The 22306-nt window shown below is 33.9% G+C and overlaps 1 protein-coding gene across 1 annotated transcript in view; it reads left to right on the top strand.

Annotated features, from left to right (window-relative positions):
• Positions 1-12055: 12055 nt before the first annotated feature.
• Positions 12056-22306, top strand: part of LOC139095679 (putative uncharacterized protein DDB_G0289263) — a 64129-nt gene continuing 53878 nt past the window's right edge. Inside the window, exon 1 of the mRNA XM_070647118.1 lies at positions 12056-13274. Within this exon, the coding sequence (XP_070503219.1) occupies positions 12061-13274 (1214 nt within the window). The 5' untranslated portion in view covers positions 12056-12060. The remainder of the gene's footprint in view (positions 13275-22306) is intronic.

The following is a 22306-nucleotide window of genomic DNA, read 5'->3' as shown; positions in this document are numbered from 1 at the left end:
CACGTGATAATCATTGAAATGTAATCAACGAATATAAAATTTCTGTCCTTTTCATGCTTCACGCTATGCTTCCTCACTAACTTTCTCTGTTGGTGACACCAAGGAACATTTTGCAAATGACAATCTAATTGCTTATTTTCATTGCTTATTCCTTTTTCATTTCACCTGAATGACTTGCAGCAATACTGAATATTTTTTTTGCAGACGTCTGATGAAATAGACACGATAAGCAACATTGTAGTTCCAATTTAAATATTTTTTCAACTATTTCATGTTGATTCTCTTACTCATTTATACTGCTGGTTTCTTCCAATAATTACAATTGTATCATTTTGTTGATTTTTGAATGACACAAATTGGTTAATCGATCCAAAATCCGGTGCTGGGTCAGCACAACTCTTACTTACTTCCACCACGGATCTTTTAAGGCTCCAAAAGATTCTCTTACTAACACCAAGCGTAAGCCAGTTTTTTTTGGTAGCCATATGGATGCATATGGATGCATATGGTGTTAATAAAGAGGTTTTGAGGACATTTAAAAGCTCTTTGGCGAATAATTTATCAATTGTTAATTAATCAGTTATCAATTGGATTACAACAATATACTTTCATTCGACTCTTTGGTCACCTAGCTCGTACAATTTGTCTATCCGCAAGAAGCTGACTCTGACTTGTTAGATCCAAACAAAATCCGACACCTTGCAAAAACTTGACCTGAGGCCTAATTTTTGATCAATAAACCGATTTATTCTATTTGGAATTCTTTATTGCTGTAAAAAGAAAAGAATTAGTAATTTTAAAGAACAGAATCAAAGCAAGTCAGAAAATGAGTCATAAAGATAACCGAGTGGCACAATACGACTAACCGCATTTCTCGCGATCAAAAATACATTAAATTCAGCCGTTCCGAACGAGAAAATAGGATGCTCATAAAGACGTTCACAAAAATGAGTAAGCTCAATCAAATTTGTTGAGTTTACTCATTTAATTGAGTATGCTTGGTCGTCAGAGCAACTTTGCATCTTACTGTTAATACAATTAAGAAGCGACATCCCAATGAACACGTTGTGCTGTTCGGGCGATGATTCAGATGATTCAAATATAGAAAAGATGAATAGAAATATCCAAAAAAGAAAAGAAATAAAGCTATTGAATACCAATAATTCAAATTCTCGCTTATTACATAAACTTTTCTCTGGAATTTCCTCTATCTCCTCAATAACAATAGAATTAAGTATAATTACATCACAAATGACCTCTAAGTAGATTAAATGAATTCTTTCCAAGTTCAAAATGGAAATTCTATTTTATGGTCATCATTACCATATTCACAAAAATTTGAAAGATTTAATTTTATTATTATTGTCTATACATATTAGACATATCTTATGACATGGAAACAATTAACCGTTAATTATGGCCACAAATAACAGCTATATGCTGACATCTTCTTCTTTTGTTTAATTCAAAATCTTTTCTATTTTGTGGTTGTGATCTTTAACTTAATAGACAGCTTTCTATTGAATTTAGATTTCGATTCTTATTATTTAAGAATTTTTTATGCTTCTCCAAAATAAATGGTAAATTTATGTGCGGTTTAGAGCTGAACATTTGTTGAATGAATAGAATTTTTAACGGTTATTGAATATTTTTTTGTCTTCTTTTATTATACAGCACTTGAAGAATTTAGCATAGCTTGATTGTCGTGATGTAATGAAATTGTAAATTTTACAATAGAGCATGTAAAGGAATTAATAATGTATTCGTCTTAGAACAGGTCACGATGTTAGCATTGGTATGTAATATTGACACAGAAGATTAGACAGACTTTGGCAATCAGGAGCGTATTAAGGAAAGCTTTCTAATCAGAGATGCAAAAAAGGTGCCGGTTACAAGCATACAAATAATTAAAAAATTGTCCGTTTTTTGACTGTTGCAGGTTCTTGTTTTGCAACTCGGTTACTGATCTACGGATACCAAAACAGCACAAATCCGTTAATCAATACAAAACTCAAGTTTTCGGCTGGATTGACACTAATTTGCTGCCAAATTCAGGTTAAATCCATTGGTGACGGATGTTGGAATTCTGATTGATTAACTAACTTGTTTTATTCGAGATAATTACAAAAACCATAATAAGAAGCCATACGAGGTATATCAGAATGTCAGTTAGATGCAAAAGAATGTCAGTTAGATGCTAAGATGGAAAATTTGTGCGAACTTTGTGATAAGTAAAAAAACTAGGCTTCACATTGGAGCATGGTTCCAATTAGTTAGTTATACGATTCATACTACAGTCTAAAGCACCTCTTTACGTCGCAGAATCTGTCTAGAAGCACCAAGGTCATACTATGCAAGACTCTTGTTTGGGTCATTTCATTGTATGGCTCAAAACCCTGGAATTCCACAGAAACAGATGAGGAAGCACTTGGTGTCTTTGAAAGAATGAACTCTATCAGCTTTTCCAGGATGCTAATATTGTCACTTTTCACCATGTGAATCGAATGAGATGAGCAAGTCATGTGAACAGACGGCCACAGAATGCCTCAGTATAAAGAGTAACATTCGCTGACTTTTTTAGATGGCCAAAAATCCCGGGATCCCGAAAGTTTCAAAAGTCGGGATCGGGATTGAAAATTCCAATTTTAAGTTAATATTTACACTTTAATTTCGTGAAAGCGTAATCGATGGGAAGCCCAAATAGTTCCTGGATTTGATGAGTTGATAAACCTCAGTATCCCAAACTGACAGAAGTTATCGAAAGGTAGAATTGTCTGCAGACGTTCTCTAAACGTGACAATGGGGTCCCGTAAGCCCCATGCAAGGAAGTAAGTGAGTATAATAAGAAGCCAAAGCATAAGAACAATACTTTAACTCTGTGGCTCTTCACAAGGCATCTTCTTAGCTCGATTACAAATAAATCTGATTCAAGAACAATCTGTAAAGATTTCAGCACTCATCCTTAAGTATTTGAAGAATGTCATTGAGAGTAAAAGCAAGGAGGAGATTAAGGTAAATACAAATGTTTACTTGAAGATAAATCTTAAGCCGATTTCCAGGATTTTATATCCTAAAGCCAAACAGCAATGACAACAAAAAAAATATTATTAATGATTGAAAGAAGCTTTTTTTGTGTCTGTAAAACAAAGGAACATTCCAAGTTATTTACCAAACAGCTTTTCGCACGTAAATATTACTTTCGCATATGTGAAATGTATGCAAATATTTTTACTCGCTCTTTTGTTCCGCTCAATAAACAACATACACAAAAGAAAAGCAATTTTGAAATCCTAAAGAATTTTTTTACCATTCCATACCTTATGTATGGCAAGCCATATGTGCTTTGTATTTTTCACTTCTTTTGTTTAAATTTCATTCTTTTTTTATTTTTTTGGAAAGAAAATTTTTTTATTAAAAAAATGTTGTTTTTTTGTGCTGTTCTTCCTATCATCCTTGCTCTTTCACTGCATGTGCTTTTGTATACAATCAATTTATTTTCATATTTTTTCCACAAAATTTGAAAAATAAAGCAATATATGTGAATCTGGATGAGGAGAAAAGAATCGAGTTGGTAAGAATAAAGGCAAGCAAGAAGGATAAATATGAATGGGATCAAGGGGTGGATATTGTTGATGATTTGGGATTTATGTACAATTATTGTATATTCTTAATCTTAGTAAGGAATTTCTATGTATGTTTCCCAAATTTGTAGTATTTTAGAGTCGTAAATGATCTTTAGAATGTAATGTTATCTAGAAGATCTAAAGGGTCACAAGACGGGATTGATATCGAGTTATTCCGGGATTGTCGGAAAATCTAGTCATTTTTAGAAAATCCAGCACCAGGCCAGCTTGACTCTGTAAGCAGACCAGATTCCATAAAATCCGGTCCAGGTCAGAGTATGCTTTCTCGAAATCCCGGTCCCGATAAATTTTCAAGATCAGGATCGGAATTAAAATTTTCGCGATTTTCCGGGATATCCCGATCCTGATCCCGATAGCGAGAAAGCATAGGTCACAGGTATTGTCAGGCTAAAATCTTTTACGTCGTGTGTCTTCCGGATATGTATTTTGCGTCACAAATAAGTATTTTGACAGTGGACACTTGAGAAATATTGAGAAACATTATCACATATCCTAGAAAAAATAAAAGATTGTAGCCTTGCAAGCACTTGAAAGTCAGCACGTGGACTCAAGGAGACCCAAAATGTTTAATTCAGCTTTAAACCGAGCTGTTGACCGACTGGTGTTGGGAATTTGTGAAACTTTGTTTTATTGATTAGAAGCAGAGCTCGAAATTGACTCGCATTTTGAATGGGAAATTCGACTCAATTTCATACAAAATCCAAGTCGACTTCGAACTCTTGTTAGTAGTTTGCACACGTTGGTGAATGAAATCATCACTCAATCTATTATGTAACGGCAAATAAATAAGAAGATAGTTAAAAAAGTGTACAAAAACATTCAATAAATCTCATAAATGCCAACATAATGCTTAAATCCCCAATCATTTAAATGAACAACTCTTGTAATTTAACTTAGTCATTCAAACTATATTCTTCAGAATTTTATAGAACGGAAATTAATAAAATATTTCAATAAATACAGCCAAGAACAATTCTCACAAAAATAATTCCACATTTTCATTAAAAATAAATTCCAAAATAGGAATTTTTACAGCATTGAGTAAAGCTTCATAGAAATTTCTGAATAGGAACACTTATCCCTTGTATATTTTGCATAACACAATATCATTATTATTCTTATTGCCATTACCGTATACATACAACGACTATCTATATATTCAACATATATTTGAATGCAATTTAGAGAAAAATATAGATCAGGGGTTGGTAACCTGTGTGCTGCGGTACCCTAATATGCCGCAATATTTTTGGATATGCCATTAACTGTATGCCGTGTCCGATTTTAGTCAACACTACCAAGGTGTGTGTCGTCGTTTATAAATCCGGCCTGTGTAGCTATTGATTGTTTAACAAGGGTGAACTAGCTAGGCTGGATAGGCCACAAACTTTCAACTGGCTGGAGGTGAGACACAAGCTTGCTATACTGCCCTTGGTTGGAATCCACAAGGAAAAAGGCGTCCAGGTGCTCCAAGAGCAACATAGGACGGTAATGAAGGAATGTCTGTTAGATGTCAAAACTGAGAATTTGTGCAAGCTTTGTGATACAGCCAGCAACAGAGTGATATGGAAGGCCTTTTGTAGCAACCTAGGCTCTAAGTCGGAGCATAGTTCCAATAAGTAAATAAGCACTTGCTTAGGCCTCAGTTTCAAAGTAAACTTATCCATTAGTACCGCACTGATTGAGCAGTTTGGCATTGCCAAGAAACTATCGCGAGGAGGTCCTTTGGTAGGAAAAGTTGAAGGACGTTACGCACCCGCTTAAGCGGTTTGTCATAGCCAAGAATGCACTGCGAGGAGATGGGAGTAGATACTTGGGTAAGAGAGGCTAAATAACCTGTGCTGCACATCAACACTCATTGCAAACCCAAAGCAAGCTACAAGTGTCCCACAAAAAATAAAAGGTTGTCCACCACTGCTAAATATACAGATATGGAGAGTGTGAGAAAGATATGCATAATATAAAAATTTGATTGCATATAAAGCGAGTGAGTAAGCAGCATACATGCAGTCATAACATATATATCTATAATATACATAGCAATAAAAAGTGAATTGAAAATTGCTCATCGAGTCAATTGAAGTCAAAATAGGATTATCGTTCTGTTTATTTGCTTATGCTAGTTCTTTTATGGCTGTTTATTGTTGAGATTTTCAATATTTTTTTTTTAATATGGAAAATTTGAGGAAATCAATTTTCACAAATTGCAGCATTTTCCCAATCACGAAATAGATAAAAAAAAATTGCTGAAAAAAACTTTTTTTTTTATTGATTATTCTGTGGCTTAATGCTGATCATCCTTAATGGACTATCATCTTTTTGTTTGTTCATCCTGTGCTGCTTTTAATTCGATGCAATGATAAATTGTCGCCAAAAAATTTGCATGTGATTCACACACAGATATTCAGGCTACAGGTTGCAATAATTGATAGAGGATTAAAAGTCATTGAGTTGCATTAGCAAGCATGAATGTACATTTAATTTTTTTTGCTCCTATAGATACACTAGAAAATAAATATATAGATTGCCCCTAAACCATCATGTGAAATGCTCCTAAATCTTTTTCACATTACTCTTATTGCAGTGTGCTAGACACACACACACACACACACCCACTCACATACACAAACAAACATATATTCTCAATGATTTAATGATACGTGATGCTTTTTTTGTATCCTACTGATGCTGCTTCCACTTTGCTACAAATGAAAATTCTTCTGTTAGTATTTTCAATGTACTGCTAGTTTTGAGGCAGGTCAATTGGATTGGCTTTGGATTTATTGAATTAATTGCCATTCTGACTCAGGTGGGCAAGTTTTTATTTAACTAGCTATAGGCATGCACTGAACGACTTTATGGACAACTGGTAGCGTCGTTCTTAAGACTGAATATTCAAATAATCAAAGAAAAACCTGACCAGTTGATATATCGTGCTTAATATCTCAGAGATTGAATTAGACTCAGATTTGAATGTAAATGTATGAAGTCAAACTGGAAAGCACATGACGTAGAAATGATCAAGAATCTGACCCTAACCCGACTACATCGTCGTCATACTAGTCTTGCGCGATTCTTGCACTAGTTTCTGTCTCAGCTAAAATTTAACATAATCATGCTTCAGGTCAGAGTCAAGTCGAGCTAGGGATAGGATTCTCAGACCATTTCTACGATGTGTTTATTGCTGTGAACTTACGTATTCGTTCAAAATCTGTCACTACTTCGAGTCTGGAATGTTTTGCGCAAAGGTGTATCCAAAAGGGGGACACGTAGTCAAAACTCCGAGATAAATGTATCTGGAATAATCTTGCGTAGATTGTGTATCTTTTAGAATCTAGATGATCAGATTGTGCGCCGCTTTACAATTTTGGAAAAACCATAAATGCATCTGAATGATTTTTGCCGTTCCGGTCGAGCCTTGCATAGGCTTACGACCAAGACATTATCCCCTTAAAAAAGTTTCGCACCACTGATCTTGATTGTATTCTAAAACAATCCGAAAATCTGCGTATACAATAAGATATACCAAGCAGCATGGTTCAACAACCCCCTAACAGGCAAAGAGTATGCTTTAATGATGCCATAATACCATCCAGGGTTGCAACATATTCTGTTTCCGACAGAATGTGTATTATGATCACATATTTCATGTGTCACAGGGAAAAAAGTTGCGCACCACTGATCTAGATTGTTCTCTAAGAGTTCTGTAAAACTGCACATACAACAAGATATACCAAGCAGTAGGCTTCAACAACTCCCCTAACAGACAAATAGCATGTTAACAACCCTGTAATACCATCATAGTAATGCCATGAAAGCATTCTCATTGTCTATTTAATTTAGTTCTCAAACTAAAGCTCTTATATCTCCCTAAAATTCACATCCAATCCATACAACCTCCAATACACCCATTTTTTACTTATAGCAATACGTATCTGATGTGTATTATAACTTATTGCAATAAAAAACTTTTTTTTTCAGTACTACAGGACATAGAAGTGAAACGAATACGTACGTGCATGCTATTAACAACTCAATTTAGACACAATTTACTGCTGTATTTTTACTCATATGTGAACGAATAATTGTTCTGTCGTTCCCTATATATTTTTTTTGCAACGATTTGTGTATGCAATTTTGTGCTGTTTAGGATGTAAAATAGGAAAAATTTTGATTAGAAATGTTGTTTTATTTGAGATTCAATTGGAGATGCTTTTAAGGTTAAATGGGTCGATTTTGAAAATTGGGAAATTTTTTGTTAATTTACTGTGGATGAGTTCTGATCCAGGTGGTTAAATGGTATTATCTGAGGGATCTTCAGATAATTATGTTCATTTTAGATTTTTGATACGACATACAAAGAACATGCTTATTGTAGTGAATATAGTCACAATCATACTTCGTTATCAAAATTGAGGAAGCTTAAAAAGTTCATTAAACGAGGCCCTGTAATATGGCTGACTGGTCAGCATTAGGTGGCACATTGGTACGTCTTATAAGTATGTATCTTGAAAAAGCGTGTCCCAAGTCAGTGTGACACTGACGATCATCAGATTTAGTAAACTCTAGTTCCTCTAATATCAAGTTTAAACACCATGGCATCATTCAGATGGCACCCAAAGCTGGCTCTTATCGTTGCAGCGCTAGAAGCCCTAGAATGCGCGCAAGATTCCGTTTACCAATTTACAAATACCAAGTTGCAATACTGTCTCTATCAACAGCTTCCTTCTAAGAGTTCTTTAGTCTTCTACGAGCTCTTTTTTCAAGATCTCCAAAGTTAGATTTAAAGACCTTGACCACCTTTGACCTTAAAGAGAGCTTCAACAGGTTTTCTAATAATATGCTTCAGTCCATCAAAGCCTCAGTCACTTTGTCTTGTCTTATAATATCAGCGTCTTCATACAGTTGATCAGAATTGACAGGATTTGAGAGTCCGAACTCCAATTGTCCAAAAAGACGCCTCCTCATTGGAAGTCCTCCTTACTCTGAAGTTGATACAATTCTGCTATGTTCCTTCATTTATATTTACCTCCTTCTTTCTTGAGACTAAAGATGACTTTAAGGAGCTGTCTGCTAAGTATACCAACGTCAAGACAACGTGTCGGCACACACGTCAGTATTAAAAACCTACACATAGCAAGACTGACGCAGTATTTAACCAAATGTACAAAAATAACAATCATTACCTTGGCATTAGCTATAAATCCACAAAAATCCATATCTCATCTAGCTCATCTCCAATCTTTCTAACATAATTATAACAAAAATGTGTAAATAATCACCAAAAAATGCTAAACTTTTTTTCACCATCTGATTTTATGCCTCATGCCACATTAAATAAGAAGAAAATCTCGCCGAAAAGATGTTTCCTTTTTTTCAATCGCTTTTATACCTCCATAAAAGTCTTCTTCATGCCTTTAACAAACAAAAAAATTACTTATATTTTTATCGAGATGAAGGAACTTCTTATCAATTTTGTTGGAAATAAACTTTTTTTGTTTTGTTTTTCCCGTCAATTTTTTTTCTTTGTTTTTGTTTTCCTTTTAGCAGTTCCTCAAACTATGAAAATTGTTATTCAAGAATATTTTGCACTAAAGCAGGGGTGAGCAACATTTTATTTTTCGGGGCACATCTTAGTGATAAGCCTTCACCGGCATAGGGTGGCCAGAGGATTTTTGCAAAATATCGGGACACTAATGAAAAAAAGTCTGGACACATCTAAGTTTGGCATTATTTTGAGGCTTTATCGGGACTTGGTCGGGACACAGCAGCAAGACTGAAAAGTACATCAACGTCCCAGCAAAAATACAGCAGATGGCCGCCCTATCTAAATGGTAGAGCATTGGCCTTACGTGCCAAAAGATCCTGAGTTTAGTCCTAGGAATCATGTCTAATTTTCGCACCTCTCACTATTCTAGTTACGAAGCTTGGTTCGTGTGTTGGGTGCAGTTTTGAGGTCTTTGGCACATAATGTGTCTCTATCGCTAGTTATACAAAGATTTACTAGTATCTGGATGATTTTCTTTACGAAATCTTGTGCGCACGAAATGTAACTAGATACACTGCAGGGTGCATCAGGTTTTATGAAGCCCTCGTGTCTTTGAAATGTAAACTGTAGGTCTAAAGGGTGTTATACAACATATTGTCAATCGCAGAGCCTCCAGCCTCATAAAGCCGGGTCTTTTAAGAATTATATACTCATACATAATAATAATAATAATAATAATATACTAGTGTAGTGCGACACATAGACTGCCCTAAACTGCCCTAAACATTAGCACAGACGGACACCCAACACAACTCATACACTAGTAGTACAAACGAGTATGCCACATCACACTGGTTCCCAATCACTTCACTAGACATAAGCATAGATACAACATACATAAATTCACATATTTTTCGCTATAAATCATTGATTATAGCATCAAAAAATGTCAAGAACAAAGAAAAGCAAGAAATAACACAAAAAAAGAAGACGTGATGATTAGGTATTAATCGTTGTCTCGCATGATAAGAAAGTGATTTATGATAATTTTAATACAAATAATAATAAAAAATTCAAAATAAGATAAATCTCCTGCTTGTCTTGTCTCGGGAGACTTTTTGGGAAATAAGATTTGAATATTTATGACTGTGACTTTGATCGTAGAAACTGTAAATGGATTAGATGCATGGGAGCTAATGTAAAATTGACATTAACTTTTTTTTTTTGATGCATTTTTAATGTGAAGTGTGAGAAAGAAAATAAAGAACAGTAATTCTGTGGCACCTTTTAGGTTGTTGTCGGTTTTTTGTTCAATTTAAATATTTAAAATGCATTAATATGGAAATTTTGTGTTGATATTATGCTTATTGGACATGGAATGGAAGTTGGAGAAAAATGGATTTTTAATTTTATCTCATCGGACACGTTCTTTGAGTTAGTTATTAGGCTTTAAATGGTTTAAATGGTTGGATCAATACCGGGCAAAAAATAAATTTACTAGGCTGAATGCTATAGGCTTAATGTTGTGATCGATCTATGGTTTTCCAAAGATGAAGTCTGGATTTTGCTCTATTGCTAGGGATTTAGAAGGGAGAAGGAAAATTTGAACTTGAAACCCTCTCCGGAGAGTTGTCACGCATAATGAAAAAAAATATGATAAACTTTGTCACCAAAGTTGTTCCCTCCCCTTTTTTGGTGAAAATTATTCAATTACGAGACAAAAGACCGAAATCAAATAATTTCTGCGTATGCCCCGAATCAACGCCTACCGTCTATATCCATAGTCTCTCCCTATGAGTCCTTTGTCAGTTAGATGCAAAGACGGAAAATTTGTACATACTCTGTGATACAGCCAGCAACATAGTCAGATGGAAGACCTTTGTAGAAACCTAAGCTCCACGGAGCATGTTTCCAGTAAGTAAGTAAAAATGAGTACTTTGGTCAGTAGTTAATCAAAATTAGACAGGAAAATTGCAGACCTATCTACAAAAAAACGCAGAATTGCAGTTTTGGATGAACAGTAAAAACAACTGAAAACTATAACGAATTAATCAATATTTTGGACCCAAGCCAGCATGAATTTGAGTTGGTGCAGTATTCGGCTCAAATCCGACACCATACCAGAGTCACACCACTGTATTTGTATAGATTAACCAACTTGAGCTATTCGGGTGTGCCTCTAAAATACAGGTAATGCATATCTTCAATTCTTGGCTGAATTCCAGAAAACGTTCGAAACTTATGCAATTCTAAGAGCCATGGAGGTTCATAACTTTGTTACGACCTTTTAATTGATTATTTTGTTAAAATACGTTAATGTGTAGGAAAAGGATCCAAAAATGTTATTTGTGTAACTTAATTTGAATGAACGTTGCCCCAAGAAATATTACAACTCATGGTCGACTCAAATCGACATTTCGGATAAAATCTTAGTACACCTCGAGCTCTGCTATATACAATATTCTGCACTCAATCTATTCGATGAGATACCCAGCACCCATCAAACATAAATGTACCGATCATCTATACAAACTTCTCTCGATCACGTTTATGTAATAGTCATTTCATCGTCTACGTCTTACGAATGAGAGTCATAAGAAACTCACAAAAGAGAGAAAACGATCAAAGAGTTTCTGTGTGTAAACTTAACCAAGTCGTTGCTCTTCAGTCGATCGTGAGATTTCAACGTACACAAGTCTGTTATTGTCGGTTCTCTTTTTCTTTCAATTTTTCAGTTCGTTGGATATTTTTTTGGATTTCATTTGTGTGTAGTTTGTTCAATTACTTGCAATTTCTGTGTGATTAATTAATTTAAATTATTAAGCAACGAGTAAGAATAGCACAAGAAAAAAGATGGAAATGAAAAAAATTTAAAGCAGAGCACAAAAAAAAATTAAAAAAAAATAATTTGAAAAAAATATCAAAAAAATGCAATTAAAAGTGGAAAGTGAGCATCCAAAGCCTCAATCACGAGGTCAGGATCGCAATAATATTACCAATTGTACAAGCTCAATATATATATCACCACCAAATCCAACATCAACCGATCAAATTATTGAAAATAATTCTATGCTGCATAATGTCGTGAGCGATGTGGCTGAACGGCAAAAGCCAGTGCTAACCATTCAAGTGAATCAGAATCAAAATAATAGCAATTTACAGCAACATAATAATGAGAATGCTAATAATCTTGTGAATATCGTGAGTTGCTTTCGTGCAACAACAACTACAACGGAATCAACAGCCGTAAATCACGGCATTGAAAATTTAGTCCAAAATATTAGTGGAAGTAATATACCATTTAATGTCAGTGTTAATAAGTTTGATATTGCCAATTGTAATGATATTTTAATTAAAAATAATGAAAATTTATTAAAAATTGATGGAAGTGCTTTTGTGGACTGTGAATTAAATATTAATGGTGTAAATCATCAAAATCCATCAAAATCAATAAAGCGTGATGATTTAAATGAAATTTGTGTGGCTGATCAAATTGTAATTAGCAATTCCAATGTGGATTATCATAATAAGACATTAGACAGCATAACAAATCAACCGAATGATAAAATTGGATTAATATCAATGGAAATTGAAAATGAGAAGAGGAACAACAACAATGCGGTAGCAGGAACATCAATTAATGAAAATGTAATCAATCAAATCACAATAGTTAGTAATGAGTGCAATGAGACAGCAGCAACGACTACGGCAACTGATAATAATGTGGAAAGTGTAAATAATCAAAATGAAAATTGCGGTAGTAGCTGTAAAGTGGAAGCGACATTTCGCGAGCAACGAAGGCGTGAACGACGTGAAAGACGTCAAGCGAGACAAAGGGCACAACATGGACATCGGCATCATGTGTCTGTGCATCATTCAAATCGACCAAATGGTGTTCCTAATAACAGTAATAGTCGCGGACTTAATGGCGTGGAACGCGTCATTTCTGGCTATGAAATGTTACCCGATATTATTAATAATCACTTACCGCCTCCATACACGACACTTCCACTGTTTCCATTGCATACACCCGCACCAGTACCGCCACCACCACCTCCTATCCAACAGCCACAATTAATTGCACCTGCACCCATTGTTGTTGATGATTGCCGATTTTCATTTCCGATTCCGATCATCAGAAGGTAAGTTCTTGTGCTCTACATTTTTATTTTTGGACAGTTATTAAACATTTTGCAATATGTGCTGCATAAAATGCGTCTGATCCAATTTTCACTTCTTCTTCTTCCTTCCCATTGCTCAATAATTTCACTTAAATTCAAGTTTCTTGGCTGTTTCTTCTTATTTATGTTGTGCATGTCCATACTTAGTCATGTCTTACAATTGTTGTTGTTGTTCTTCTTTTCTCCTTTCTCTTTCATATTCATCACGAGTTCTGTTTATTCAAATTTTTATGGATTTTGGTCTGCATTTGTTTGTTTTGTGTTGGGTCATTTAATAAACATTAAAGGTTCTTGTACTGATAGACAGCAAGTTGGAACTGATAAATTTTGAGTTTTTCAATTTTCAATGCGTTCTCAGATGCAAAAATCGTCTGCCAAAAAATTGACAAAAAGTTGTTTTGTCCAAAAATTATGAATTTGGTGAGCAGCTGCTTAGCAATTTTAGTTGATTGTGGCACGAGTGCATTTAAAATTGCCCGCGGATTCATCCATAAATTCTGTCAAACTGGATCTTATCAGCAAAGAATCTCAAACATATCAACGACAGCAATTAAGTCAGGCAAGTACTTGGCAGGTACAACAGATTTTAATTGCATTTGCTTAGATAGAAATTCATTTCACATTCTCGTACCATTTTACTGTCTGTTTCTGGGTGCTGTAAAAAATTTCTTTCTGTTCAATTTGTGGCTTGCAATGGCTTGTAAGTTAAGCACAGCATTTTAGTTTATTTTTATTTATTTCTCTTTTCTTTCAATTTCTACTTCTTATTTCTTGTTTTCTTACTGACTTGCTTGCATCTCCTCATCTCTCTCTTACTCTCTCATCTGCTGTATGTGCTGTATATGTCGTGATTGTGTCTTGTGTTGTTTTCTCTTTTCTTTCCATTTTCGATTTCTTCAAATGACGATGACGATGACGAGAGTAAAAAAAAACTTCTTTTTGTGTTGCTTTTCTACTTTTTGTCTGTATTTTTATGCTGTGTATTGATTAGTTATGCTACAGACTGAACACAAAGTATTTTTTCTTTGATTTTGTATTTGAACGAAGAATTTTAAAGATTTTTTAGTGAAAAAATTGAGCAGAATAATTTTTAGAATAGAATTTTTGGACAGGAAGTAACTTCAAAGGAGTTGAATTTTCTGTGAATTTATGCTTGCAAATGGAATTATGTTTTTGATGACGTCATGCATTTTGGGGGGTATACAAGCTAAACTGGTTTAGAATTGACTATTTGCTTAACTTACTTCGCTGGCCGTACAGTTTAGTTGTGATCCATGATTTCCCTTAGTTTGCGTCTGAAGCTGGTTCTTTTGCTGGCTACCGACTCTAAATTATCGATGCCATTGCTGTCAAGGTACAGACAGGTCACTGCGGTACCTAGAAGCGGTCACTTTCCCTGTTAAAGTTACTCTTCTGGTGCTGGTTAATGCTGAACATTTAATAGAATAATCACCCAATTTCCTCAAAATTGAAAGCCTGCAAATCTCAAAATTCTATCAAAATTAACAAGCTTCCGTCCGAAAATCATCAATAAATCTTCTCAATCCCTCAAAAACTTCATGCAGTCTTCTTCGTATCTCACAAATTTATGAATGAACATCAAGAAGTGACCACAAAATGGAAGTAAAAAGAAGAATTTGCAAGAAATTTTCTAGAATTATTAATTTTACGGTTCTTTCTTCTTGTACTTCGTGCATTATTGCTGTATGCCGTTGGAAGTAAGAAATTGAATGAAAATTGAAGTCGAGAGGAACTGAAGAGGCTGTTCATGGCTGTTTTTTTACATTTCATTTCCACTTCGTTCGTTATCTTCACTAATTGATCACATTCTATGCCTCTTGTGATGCTGATTACTTCTTATTTTTAGTGCTGCCTTTTTTGAAGGCATACACAACAAAAATTCTTTAATTTTTTCAATTTTCTTTGTGAAATTCTGAGCGATAAAGACGATAAATTAATTAATTTGAATGACTTTTTTGTTCCTCGATTGTCGAGTGCCAAAAGCAATTTTTCTCAATTTTGATTCCAATTCCAAATTTGACTTCAAAAACAAAATTGTTGGCAATTATGTGCTGTGCCCAGTTATTCAATATCAATTCCATTACGTTCACTATCTGTCGCTACAAATTTTTCATCAAATATTTCATGTCATTTGAGACAATTGCATAATAAAAGTCACCAGCACTGCTCAGTTCCAATTCCATTTTTTGTGACACAAGAAATTTTGTGAAATAAAAAATTTTATTTTCCTATTTTTGGACCTGAAAATCATCGAAAAAATTAAAAGGTAGAATTTTTTGTTCATCATCTGCTCCTCATTTGATCCCAAAATAGACAGCACAAAAGATTTCATTCTACAGAAAATAAAATTAAGCCCAAAAAGGAGATCAAAAAGACTCAAAATAAAGGAAATCTTTTATAATAAATTTTTGTACACATAAATTTAGTTCTTTTTGTGTTCGATTATTAACAATAGAAGTAGATATGAGTTAAAGATGTAAAATATTGAGAATGAAATTTTGTGTGAACTGATAGGGCATGTATGGCAGGTAGAAAGGTTAAGAAATCTAAATTGCGTAGTAAAAATTGCAGTTTTAAAGATTTTTAAGTTCTTATTGGAATTAATTGGATAATGTTCGATGCATATTGAATGTTCAATCATGCTTGACCTTGGATGGAAGTCATAAAGTCATGAGCAAGTCATGAGGAATTTTAAAACAGAAATACCAATGAAAATGTCTGGAAATTCTCAATAAACTTCATTAATTGACTTTTTAACCTTAAACCTTACAACTATAGAAACTGATTCCATAAGGGGCACGTTCACTAAATACGTAACGTGAGATATTGAATTTTAGAAGCATTCCTTCCTCTATCCTTAAGAGTGTGGCATTATTTAGTTACTTGGGTGGTCGTACTGATCAATTGTGATCCATGACTTCTAATGAGTCAAAGTGCAGCACTGTCTTTATCAATAGCTTCCTTATTAAAGCAATATATGTGGCCTTTGCTGCACCTAGCTTAAGATAGGGAAGACCATGTGCTGTATTTTTGCCTGGACGCTGCTGTACTTTTCAACATTGCTAATGTGATTCAACCTTGCTCAAAACTTCAAAATGTCCCGATTTTTCAAGAAGTCAAAAACTCCTAATAATAGTACAAAAGAACCCCAATAGTTCCAAACTTAGAAATGGCCCGATTTTTTCTAAAAGTGTCGATATTTTGCGAAAATTTTCTGGCCAACCTAGCTTAAGACCATCATGCTCCAACCTCAATCTTCCAGGAGACTGTCAATCCAAGTCACATAGTGGAGCAGAATCGAACTAGACTCTGGTTAGTGCAGGGTGCTTTGGTCTAGCAAGCTACTACCCTTAACCTTCAAGTTAAGAAGCCAAATGTCTGAAATCGAACTAGAACTCAGTAACGATCAAGACTATACGTAATTATTTAGCTGTTACCTCATTTCCAATCATCCCCAATAAAGACACATAAAAATCCACTTCCAAAAAGCATAAAGACCGTCAATATTTATCTCAATATATATCCAAAAATAAAATCCATAACCCATCCCATACCCTTCAAAATACAAAAAATCACTAACAATTTACTTCAATTCATATACCGCCGGATATGAATATTTCGAGTGCACAATTCAGCCAAGCTGCAGTGCTCATAAATTTAATCAAGACAGAAAAAGGGAGAAAAAAAAGCAAATGAAATGAATAGAAAATCCATAAATTAGTTGTACATGGATACGCCTTCAAATTCTCATGCACATGCTTCTTATTAGACATATAGTAAGAATCCAATTAACTTCTTTACCTCGTGTGTGCCTCAAAGTACTTTATACTGTTTTTTTGGGTCAAAGTTGAGTAGTTTTTTTGATTCCATTAAGCCGAAATATTCAGACATGCGAAGTCTATTTCAATAGAAGTGCATTTACGTCCATTTATGTTACGAAATTTTATCAGAAAATTTACCATGACATCATGAGAGTTTCTATATTGGTGTGACTGAAGTACCACGGCATGAAGTGTCCGATTGGTCTGAAACTTTGTCAGAATTAAGTCCATATTGTGTCCATTTGCGTCCAACAAAAAAATATTTTCGTCCTACTTCCAGTTCCTGGATATAGCATGTTGAAGTTTTGGTGATTTATGCCGTCGTACTTCAGGATTTAAAACGGCATCCCCTCCAAAAATCAACTTTACTCAACATATTACATATCAAAATTGATCTATTAATTGCGTCCATTTACGTCCTGAAAACATTTTGAGGAACCGATGTCTTAGACACAAGTTATGGCTACTCAAAATTCCCGACCAGGCTGCTTACAGGTCAAAATATTTTATTCTTCCAAAAACTTTTTAATTATCATGTTATATATCAAATCAGATCTACTTTTTCTCTACATTTCAAATTGGAACTAATTTTTTACGTCCAGATCAGCGTTTAGGACTTATGGCAGTTCCAGTTTTAGTCCCTACCTGAATATATGAAAAGTTTCTTAACTTTGCCAATACATGTTATATGTCTAAACATATCTATTTTCATCAAAAATAACGAATTTGGTAAAAGTCTTAATTTTGATCTTTTTTAAATCACTTATGGTATTTAAAAAATCATTAATTAATTTTTCAAATTAAAATTTCGATAATTTGAAAAAAATTTAATTTTTAATTTAATCTCAAAAATCTCAATAACAATTGAAAATTCTTTTTATTAGACTTTAGAAAATTTCAAATAATTTGATATTTTCTATCAAAATACCTAAACATAAATTACAGTAAGTAAATAAATTTTAAAAATTTTATCGAACATTTAAAACAATACAAAAACAATTTTTTAATAGTGTTCAGAATTTTCAATTGTTATTGAGATTTTTGAGATTAAATTAAAAATTAAATTTTTTTTCAAATTATCGAAATTTTAATTTGAAAAATTAATTAATGATTTTTTAAATACCATATGTGATTTAAAAAATGATCAAAATTAAGATTTTTTACCAAATTCGTTATTTTTGATGAAAATAGATATGTTTAGATATATAACATGTATGGGCAAAGTTAAGAAACTTTTCATATATTCAGGTAGGGGACTAAAACTGGAACTGCCATAAGTCCTAAACGCTGATCTGGACGTAAAAAATTATTTCAAATTTGAAATGCTGGGAAACAGTAGATCTGATTTGATGTATAACATGATAATTAAAAAGTTTTTGGAAGAATAAAATATTTTGACCTGTAAGCAGCCTGGTCGGGAATTTTGAGTAGCCATAACTTGTGTCTAAGACATCGGTTCCTCAAAATGTTTGCAGGACGTAAATGGACGCAATTAGTAGATCAATTTTGATGTATAATATGTTGAATAAAGTTGATTTTAGGAGGGGATGCCGTTTTAAATCCTGAAGTACGACGGCATAAATCACCAAAACTTCAACATGCTATATCCAGGAACTGGAAGTAGGACGAAAATATTTTTTTGTTGGACGCAAATGGACACAATATGGACTTAATTCTGACAAAGTTTCAGACCAATCGGACACTTCATGCCGTGGTACTTCAGTCACACCTATTTTGTTGTTGTTGCCTTTTTACTCTTACTTATCGCTTTGCATCTCAATCGTTCGTTATATCCCAACTACTTAAACTATTGTATTTGCCATTTTAATACCACTCCCCGTCAGCATGCCCATTTTATGGGTATGTTTTTGTTTTTTTAAATATCTTTCTTATTTTAATTTATTTTATAAGTTTATTTAATGTTTCAAACTTTGAATGACTAAGGTTTGAAGTGAATGTAAATTAAGTAATTGATTTCAGTGGTTTGATGACATATGAAGTTAAGTAACTTTCTGATAAAGTTGATATAGGAGTGGATAGAGGGGTGACTATTGATTGATAGGAGCTTTATGGTATCTTACTCGATGATCATTGATTATAACAAAGCACAAACTCGACATAGACTTTGTATGGAAAAGTTGACTTGAGTAGAATCGACTTTAAGATCTGCAAGCTTGCTTATAGCGACTTTTTGATGTAAAACCGAGGTAAAATATTTTTTTTTTGTATAGATGATCTAGAAATCTACATGCATTGTGACATTATTAAGTTCTAATGTGCTTTTCAATTTTGTATCCAGCTTATAGACCAGCGACCAAGTTGCACCTCCTTGCATGATCCTTAGACGTCACGTGACTTAGAAATAACAAGATAATCGGACTCTAGATCGACTTAAGTCTGACTTGAGTCTGGATTTAATCTAATCTTGTGAATCATCTTCACTTTTATCAGATCTAGAGAATTTCCATCAAGGCATTGGCACATGTTTCATCCGGATGAATGATTTGTATGAGCCGGATGAAAGCGAATAAATAGTGTCGATGCCTTGATTCCCATCCCAGACAAAGGTCACGTCAGCCTCGCGCCAAATCATACAATCCTGTCCGTTTAGGATTAGTGAACAAACTATAGAAATAAATCCAAAATAAGACGCTATCCTCCATTCTTTCTTGAATTTCGTTTCTAATTCTACTAATTCTAATCCAACAATCACCTTAAAAATGCATATGGCACCCAACTTTAAAATCCATACTGAACATAAATAAATTAAACACATTAAAGTAATTTAGAATTTCTCAACTTATTCCTTCTCTTATTATTGCTAGTTCTGTTATCGATTTATTGGCATCAGCTGCAAATAAGAAACTTTTCTTCTGCCTTAGTCTCAATCTTCCATCTTCATCTGCTTAATTTACTACAGCTTAAAACTATTAAAAGTTTTTATTCCAATGATATAGACACACACAGTCGAGTCAGTCAGTGCACAGATGAAGGCAATTGAGTGACCATTAAAACTTAAAAGACCATTAGAGATAGAGATGATGATGAAGTTTATGTAGATAAGAGCAGCTGTGCATTGTTCAATATATTCTTTCACATAAAGTCGCTATGAATGTGAAATTTCTCAGCTATAAGCATTTTTTTCTATTTACTCAGTAGCTGAATGTTAATTGATTGGAGTTCCATTTACGCATGAAAATTGTTTCCATATTTGAATGCTCGGAGATGAAAATGCATTAGGTTGATACTTTAATCCATGGGAAATTTTGTTAGTTGGGGATTAGATTTTTCAGTGTAAAAAAAAATTCATTTAAGTTCTATTTTTGGATGGGGAATTGAATTTGTTCTTGTCATAAATTTAGTGTGACTAGTATTAGAATCAATGATTTCAGATATCGTAAATATCCAACTTTATTTGACTAAAGTAGATTTAAAGCAGTAATGGGCAATCTGAGAGCTGCGAATTACTAGTTTGAATCCTATGTCATGTGCAATTTTGATCGTGGCTTTCAATTAATCAAGCTTACCACAGCGAGAATGAAAAGGTGGGCAACCACTGCTCTAAGCTATACTTTAAACCAGTGAGTCTGGTCAAGAGTGAGGACCTTTAATTTTTCGAGGCACACCTTGGTGGTTAGCTTTGATTGAAAACGCACAATTCATGTGATTCCTGGCATTTTCGGAATCATATTGGCGGTACACAGTTTGCCCACCACTGGATTAGAGTTTGATCTATGCAGATGCGTAGCCATAAAACTTTACTAGAGAAGATTGGGGAGAGAACGACCATTTTCTTTGAATCTTGAAATTTTTGCCATTAATTATCTCCTTCCCCTCCCTGAATACCCAATTGTATTTATCTATTGAATCAAAACTCTAAGTCGATTAGGATTTTATATGGAAAAGTCGACTTGACTCTAATTCATAAAAAATTACAGCCGAGTTCGACCTCTATTTAGATCTAAGCTATACTTTGCTTGTTAGGTACCAAAGAGTATGCTCATTAGGTTACCAAACAGTTAAGGTTTCTCGAAGTCTCGGTTCCGACAAATTCTCAAGACAAAGATCGAGAATAGCCAGAAAGTTTCAGTCTCGGTCCCGACATCGGAAACCTTTTCAAGCATCCATCTTAAAGACCACGACAATCCACTTCAAAATTCTAATCCATAACACTCAAAATGCATCACATCCACCAAGATTTAAGTGTAAATTGTTGAGGTTCTTCTTCGTTTAATTCCATAAATTCTTCACCTTTTAAAAAAACACTTGAATGCTTTAAATCTTTTAAATTCTTTTCCGAATCTTATTTAATACATTAGTGAGAATAAGCACATGCACGGATGAAATATTTTAACTGTTGATGAACATCATCATTTATGAGAATGCTTACTATGATGAGATCAAGAGATTTTTTTATATATTCATAACGTATTACAAATGTGATCATAATGCTTGTGTTAATGCTCATTTTAAAATCTACTTAATGCTGCATTTTGATGAGATGAAAAAATTTTTTTCGGTTATGTGTGTGAATTTGGAAATTTCTTTTAAGATGCTTAATGGTGTTAAGCATAAATATTGACTATTTAGAAAATTACTTTTTTTTTTCAAGAAGCTTAGTTAAATTGCTTGAGATTTTCATGCATCTTTCTAATTTAACGGGTTGTTGTGAGATTCACGAGAATTTTTTTGTGGATTTAAGTTGTGCTTGATATTTTCAATGAAATTACATTGAGTGATGTGGAGTTCATTGTAACATAAATGCTAACCTAGATATTCTATTATTAAGGTTCAAGCATCAATTTTCTAAAGAATATGTGAAGTCTATCATAAAATTTGTTTCTCGATTATCCAGTGTTGGGCAACCTTTTATTTTTTGCGACACACCTTGCAAAATTGCCATCTTCGACCAAAATTGCAAAATTACAAAAGTCATCCGATTCACAGCATTTTTAAGAATTTTTAAATGGACAGTAGTGTACCGCGGTACATAAATTGTCCACACCTGATCCAATACCCTTAGTGAGCATCAACCGAATTCGAATAAGTCATACTGTTCATAGCATTTTCAAGAATTTTGAAATGCACAATAGTGTACCGCGGCACACAGATTGCCCACCACTGATCCAATTCCTTCTTCTACGAACTCAT

Source organism: Chironomus tepperi, unplaced genomic scaffold (assembly GCF_022539635.2).
Source record: "Chironomus tepperi strain 1889 unplaced genomic scaffold, CSIRO-AGI_Ctep_v1 contig_373, whole genome shotgun sequence".
In the NCBI taxonomy this organism is placed as follows: domain Eukaryota; kingdom Metazoa; phylum Arthropoda; class Insecta; order Diptera; family Chironomidae; genus Chironomus; species Chironomus tepperi.
Note: the sequence above shows the minus strand (reverse complement) of the source record. Positions and strands in the feature narration are given on the sequence as shown.